At 37.6% G+C, this 7,047-nt stretch overlaps 1 protein-coding gene across 2 annotated transcripts; it reads right to left on the bottom strand.

Moving 5' to 3' along the window:
- Positions 1–597: 597 nt before the first annotated feature.
- tmed2 (transmembrane p24 trafficking protein 2) lies at positions 598–5,832 on the bottom strand. Of its 2 annotated transcripts, XM_084745963.1 has the most exons (5): positions 5,465–5,832; positions 3,201–3,393; positions 2,112–2,129; positions 1,659–1,766; positions 598–1,180 (listed from the first exon to the last, which is right to left on the bottom strand). In XM_084745963.1, exons 1-5 carry the CDS (start codon positions 5,642–5,644, stop codon positions 1,056–1,058), a joined length of 624 nt encoding a protein of 207 aa, XP_084602089.1. In that variant the 5' UTR covers positions 5,645–5,832; the 3' UTR covers positions 598–1,055. The 2 variants fall into 2 exon arrangements, with proteins under 2 accessions (XP_084602089.1, XP_084602090.1); XM_084745964.1 differs by lacking the exon at positions 2,112–2,129 and having other exon boundaries at positions 5,465–5,830.
- Between the last annotated feature and the right edge of the window lie 1,215 nt (positions 5,833–7,047).

Below are 7,047 nucleotides of genomic sequence, written 5' to 3'. Positions count from 1 at the left end.
ATTTAAAATCCCCAACCCCAACAAAAAACTATAATAGAAGCAACTAAAGCACACAGCAGTCATTAGGTGTCAGACCCCCCACCCGCCCACGCTCCCACCCAGCCTCGATTAACATGTAACACGTACTTCAGTATTCCTCTACACGTCGGAGATGCACCCCAAGTAGTTCGGTTTAAAATCCAACCCTGCCTCAACTCTTCAGCGCCTCGCTGCTAAGTGAAAGTTTACTTTAAGTGTCTGAAAATTAAATCGACTTGCGAACTCTGCAGGCCCAGAAACCACTCGCCCGTTGTCCTTTTCTGAACCACAGTTTTGCTGTGAAAAGATGTCGACTGAACTGAATCGCGATGAATCAAACAGACAGAGCTAGAAGCTGTACAGTTTCCCTTAAAGACCAGCTGCAGTGTAAACCCTTCAGATATTTATAGACGTATCCACCAGGAGTGCAATTTGTTGTTTGAGAGCGTTAAAACAATGTGCAGATATCACATATCTGCCAGAAACATTGTCTGACTTGGCTTAGACACAAAACCTCCTGCATCTCTGACAAAAATCTAATGCTCTTTTTTCTTATTTGCCATTTTTTATCATAGGAAAAGGGTCCCATTTATGTCTTTATAAGGGCTACATTCTCCTGTGGTGACTCCACACATGCCTATCCACATTTATGTGCAGTTTCTTCTTCATCTGCCGGCCTTTGCTTAAAATTATGAGCCTCACAGTCAGTCATTCACACAGGCTAGTAATTGGTACTGATCTATAATTATCAAACAGTTTTGGACAAATAAAAATCTGTGAAACAAACCAAAAAAAAAAAGTAAACTAATGAAAACTTGACATCTATCCCAGAATCTTTTGGCCATTCGTTCCAAACAAACACTAATTACATTTTTTTTAAAGAAGGAACCAAACAGGTAACAGGAGAACAAAACATCTGAGATCCGATCATATGTAGGCTTTACTCAAATCTGCCAGTCTCGTTTCCAGAGTGTAAATAACTGTCTCGGTGTTGGAGAAAAACGGTGGAGGACACAGGAGGGATCGCGTTAGTCGCACTACACCACCCGCCGTACTTCGAAAAATCTCTTCAAGTAGTAAATCTGCCCGAGTGTCATCGCCACCAGAACCAGGGCTTCGAAGAACGACCACAGCACCACTCTGCTGTTTGTGTTGTCGTTGACTGGAAAACACAAGAAGAGAGACTGGGTTACATTACATGACAACAATGACAAACTGGATCTCGTTGACCCAGAACCAGTGACAGCAGACTGAGCATTTACTTAAAGGGACAGCTGACCAATCAGAACAGAGTATTTTAACAATGTCATGTAATTAATAACAGAGTATTATATAATCATATATATGATCAATTCAATTTCAGTTTTTACACTGTGATAACCACAAACTTTAACATTTAAAATACAATTATCTAAATAAAAACCTCTTCCTGCTTCTTTTTTAACTGTCTAATGTACTATTCACTGTAACTTTACCAGGAGAAAAGTAAACACAGGCTCATTGTTTCCGTGTTTACATCATATTGAGGCATCAGTATTAAAACGAAACTGTTTAATAACCAGTTACAAACTCCTTGTAGTAGCTTTACATACAGTAATTTAAATGCACTTAGTTACTTTCCAGCACTGTTCAGGACTCACTTGCTCTGTGTATCCTCTCGCGGACCTCCATGTACTCCTGTTCGTGCTTTACAGCCGTCATGGCAACAGCCAGCTCGTTGATCATCTCCTCCAGCTTGTTTTGATGAGCTGAAACACGTAAAAGTAGTAGTCATCGATTAAAGGCCACAACACAGCTGATGTGCACAAAAAAAATCATGCATGAGGTATGCAACACATGCATAACTGTTTTACAACCGTGACGCATGTCGCAGGTGATGCTGTCCAATCACCAGAGACATTTACAGACAGACCCTACGTGTTCTCACTGTGCAAATAGTCAAACCATTCAGAAACATCACAACTTCTTAATCTACATACAGTATTAGTTTATACAATGGAAACAACACTGGTTAGATGAACTCTTCAGTGCATCACAAACTCAAAAGTCTATTTCACAGCAGCAGTTGTGCCACAGTTTGCCCTTTTCCCTACCATCCCAGCTGTCACCACCTACAAAGAGGAGAAGAGCGCCCACAATAATGTCAAAGAGGGAAACGAAAACTGATCACAAACCAAAACACACGATCAATAACAGCAATAAAGTGCTTTATACAACAAAAGTTGCAGACAAACCATAATAAAGGAATTTTAAAACAGTGTAAAAAATAATACAGCATTAAGCAAAAGTAACGATATGACAGAATCCAGTAAACAACATAAAACAAAACCTGCTGAATATATTCAACACATTTTAGTTACATGGAGACTAATAAGGGTGATGAAGATTTTGAGCTTTTAAAACGATGTTCACAGATAATTTCACAGCCTGCAGTTGTATATCACTTTTTGTGTGCATGTGTAAAGAAATTTCATGCGCATTTACAAGTGTGTGAATGTGTAATTAAGGGCTGCAGGCAGGAATCAGCCTGGGTACATGGAGCTCACCACGACCAGGGCGCCTCAGTTATGTCATTTTTAATGCAAAGCTGACATTGTTTGGGTTCCCTAACCTCAACTTTATAATATAAATGATAAAACTGACTATGAACTGTCAGAATAACACTTGCTGACAACAGTTATAAACATTTATTCGGGCAGGGTGATTGACCATTACTAATTGCCTATTTTTTTTAATAGACTAAATTTTGAATTTAACCACTTATCAAGATACAATAAATGTAAAAGAAACTGCCATACTGGTTGAGCAGACTCGTCCTTTTATTAATTTTCTCACCTCTACACTCATTTTCTCACTTGATGTCATTTCTGTCGTGTCTCATGTCGACGTGCAACTTGACAACAAAAGATCGGCTGTTTTATCACAGGATATGACAGACGGTTTATACGTCAGAGCGAACTCATCATCTGCTGTCATGTTGGTTTGCATTTAAGTTAAACTACTAAATATTTTACTGAACAACGTTCTTATTGCTATTGACAATACATATCACTATTGTTTTATTCATAACTGTGTCATATTATGATTATGATGGTGTTATCACGTCAGTCTTATGCACACCCATTCAAACTAATTCTCTGGTGATTTTCTTCATTTCTATCCATTAACACATGTTCATGTACCTTCTGTCTCCATGTCCTGGCCTTTCGGGGCCTCTCCGATATCAATCGTGAACATGACGATCTTGGGTGTCATGGTCGACATCTTGTTGCTGAAGCAGAACTTGTAGGTTCCGTCCATGTGTGCTGCCACAGAGTATTTCCCACTGGACTCTCTGTCGCCTTTGTAAATCTGCTTACCGTCAGGCCCTGTTATCTATGACAGAACACCAGAAATAAATATGAATACAAAACACTTCTGTATGAGGGCGCCACATAACCAGCGGTGGAAACAGAACTGAAAATCTGAGTTTACATTACTGACATATTACTCCACTACAAATAAAACTACTGGTGTTAAAAAATACTTAAGTACAAGTACAAAGTATTCTTCTCTTCTCAGGGTTTCTTTTCCTCCAAACCTTCAATCTAAATAGGGCTGCAACGATTAACTGATTAAGTGGTTTGAGTATTTTTCTAAGGAAAAAAGTTAAAATTATCTGATTTCAGCTACTTTCTTTACTCCTCTCTGACGGTAAACTAAATATCTTTGGAGATGTGAACAAAACAAGACATTTGAGGACGTCATCTTAGGCCTTGTAAATGATTTTTCACCAGTTTATTTACATGTTAAAACAAACAACTATTAACTAATTAATCAAGAAAATAATCAACCGTAGAAATAATCAGCAGTTGTAGCTCTAAATCTTAATTACTCCTAACTCCAGCGCTGTTCAGGTCAGCAGTCACAGTCTCCTTTCTATAGTAAAGTACCTGCAGCTCATCTGTATGTCACAGTTGTCACTGGACTGTTTAGTCTCATTGCAGGCTAATTCGATTGCTATGCGTGAGCCGAATCCACAAATCCACCATCCATTAGATCATTATTTATGAATGTGATTCTTTATTTAAATAACCCTAAAGTTTATGGGTGTTTACATTGTTCATTAGAAGATCATCATTGGTATGGCTGCTGTTTAGCAGAGACACCCAGGCTGTTTAAACAGAGGGAATTCACAAGAATTAAACTGAATAAAAAAGATGTTAAAGGCAATACTTTGTTAATTAAAACAACAGGGTACCTCTGATCTAGGATTATAAAGGTGCATTATTTCTCCTGTACTGTTTATACATAATGTTTCTTTTCCAGCTGAGAAGACTAATCAAGTGGAGGGGAAAAGATGCATTGTTTTATACATTTAAATTCCAAACTTTACAGATCAGACATAACAAATGTAAATGTCCAGCCCCCTGGACACTTCACTATTTTCAAATCTGGCCCTTCTAAAAGATTAATCGATCAGACCTGCCTTATTGGCTGCAAAAATGCTGCTGAAATGATTGGATATTAAATCAAACTGTAGGCCTACTCAGTGAATTGTCATTTAAATGGAAACTAAGCAGATTGTGTAGTCTGATACTTACATACTTTAGCACGAGTCAAATTATAAACTTAATAAAGTTAAAGTACCCGCCCCCAAAAATGGCTTATTACAATTATATGGGTAACTGTAATTCATTACTTCCAGCCCTGAGCATTAATAACATGAAGGGACTGTTGTAACATATGGCAGCAACATCTGTGGACACTAAACACTCAATTAAACTTAAAACCACAGCAACTTTCCCCACAAAACACAAGTCAAAGAGGAACTATCTATATTAAATCATATAAGATATGAGATTTAGATAGAGGACAACATATTGGCTACATAAGTTAGCATAACTTAGCTCTGCACAATGCTATCACAGCACTTCCTGGATCTTTATGAATAATTCAATCATCACTGTTACACATTTTCTGGCTGGAATATGTCCCAATAATGCCTCTGTGATAGTTTAATCGAGAAATTATAATGTGTTTTATCCAAGAGAGCGTTCAGAGCTATTAACCAGCAGCAACTAGTTTCACTTGACGTTACGCAGACGGCGCCAGCTAGCTAACGTTAGCACAGGCCTTATGTGGTAGCCTCTAGAGGGGAACCCTTGAATTGCCGGACTCTCGCGAGTTTTGTTCAAATTGTTTGTACACTGAGCAACCTAATTATGTTCGATATCGTCACAAGGCTATCATTTAAATCTGATTGGATTTAGATATAAAAACACCTCGTTAAGGTAACGAAAAGATCGTGGTTCAGGTTAGAATTATTACTCTCGCGAGATCTTTCGTGGTTCCGGGGTTCCCCTCTAGATACAACTGCTTTACGTATCACAGCAGCAGGTTAGGTTAAAAACTCAAATTCTTCCATGTTAGCTTCTTGGTTCATCACCACAGCGAAGTATCTCACCTCAACATCGATGTCCAAGAAGCCGCCTTCGGCTACCTCAAACATGAGGCCCATCTTCGTGCCGGAGTTGACCCGCTCGTAGAAGCACTCCTCGGCATGGGCGTCTATGCTAACGAAGTAACCGGACGCGGTGGCAGACAGGACGGCCAGCAAGACAACCAGCTCCGACAGGGTGAACATGTTTAAAATGTTTAACAGCGGGTCTCACACCAAGTCTGACGATGTACAGAGTCTCCTCGCTTCAGTCTGTCCTGCTGGACTGCGGGATGTCAGTGTGCACGAGTAAATTGTTGCGGGAGAGGAGCCGCATCAGCCTCAGCTCCTGTGTACTGCTCTCTGACTGCCACGTACGGGCTTAAACGGCAACCGGCGAGGGCCAAACTTAAGAGAGTGTGCAAGTGATGTGAAAACGAAACAGATTGTGACTTGTTGACTACTTGATCATAAATGTACTGAGGTTCATAACTTTACTTTTGTTATGAAATTAGTGAGTAAGTAAGTAAATAAATAAATGATTAAACAAACAAACAAATAAATAAATAAAGTGCTTCACACGACAAAGTAAAAGTTGTAGACAAACAAAGATAATGCAATTTTAAAACAGTGTAAAAAATTATACAGCATCAAGCAAAAGTAGCTATATGATAGACAGAGTCAAGTAAACAATATGAAATACTTTAAATAATTAATAATAAATAAAAAGAGAAAATGTCTTTCATTAAAATAGATACTTTTTTCCTGAGAGGGGCTTAGATGTAAAATTTTATAGTTAACCAAGAGTATATATATATATCCATATAGATAATCAAGCTGTTTTATTTATTAATTATTTTGGCCAAAAACTGATTGAATGTATTCAATATTTGTCAGTTATATCGAGGCAAATAAGGGTAATAAAGATTTTGAGCTTCTGTAACAATTATTACAAATAATTCTACAGCCTGCAGTTGTTTATCACTTTTTCTGTGCATGTGGGAAAAATGCCCCACATAAACAAGATTGAGAATGTGTAATTAAGTTCTGCAGCTGAGGAAATATTCTGTGCACATGTAAAAAAAATAACGTTTTGTAGCTATAGAATTATTTTGTGCAAATATTTCATGCATGTGCCTCCAATTATAGCATGAGAGAAAATCCTGATAGCTTCTAAACTAAATGCAGAATATAAATCAGTTGATTCATTCATTTAGAGAATAAACAGAAAATTGTGGTTAAGACAGGATAAACTTGGACTGAGAAGTGAATCTTTACAGCAGCTCAAGAGTAAAAAGTAGATGTACAAAAGAGTGATTTCATGATAAATAAAAATACAATGTAAAATAAAAATAATAAGCTATACACACTACATACACATTCCACTTAGATAGTAATTGCACATGATAATTGCACAGATATTGTAATTCACACATGATGAATAGTATAAACTCTGACAGTAAATTTCCAAGCTCAAATGTCAATAATGGTACAGTTCTCCAGTGAGAGGATCGTCTGCTTTTCTTTGTTTTATATCATTGTCAACTGAATATATTTGTGTTTTTGTTGGTTGAACAATAAAAAAAAAAAAAAAAAACACCACACCACAT

This window comes from Lutjanus erythropterus, chromosome 20, assembly GCF_056507025.1.
Source record: "Lutjanus erythropterus isolate fLutEry1 chromosome 20, fLutEry1.hap2, whole genome shotgun sequence".
Classification (NCBI taxonomy): Eukaryota; Metazoa; Chordata; class Actinopteri; order Lutjaniformes; family Lutjanidae; genus Lutjanus; species Lutjanus erythropterus.
Note: the sequence above shows the minus strand (reverse complement) of the source record. Positions and strands in the feature narration are given on the sequence as shown.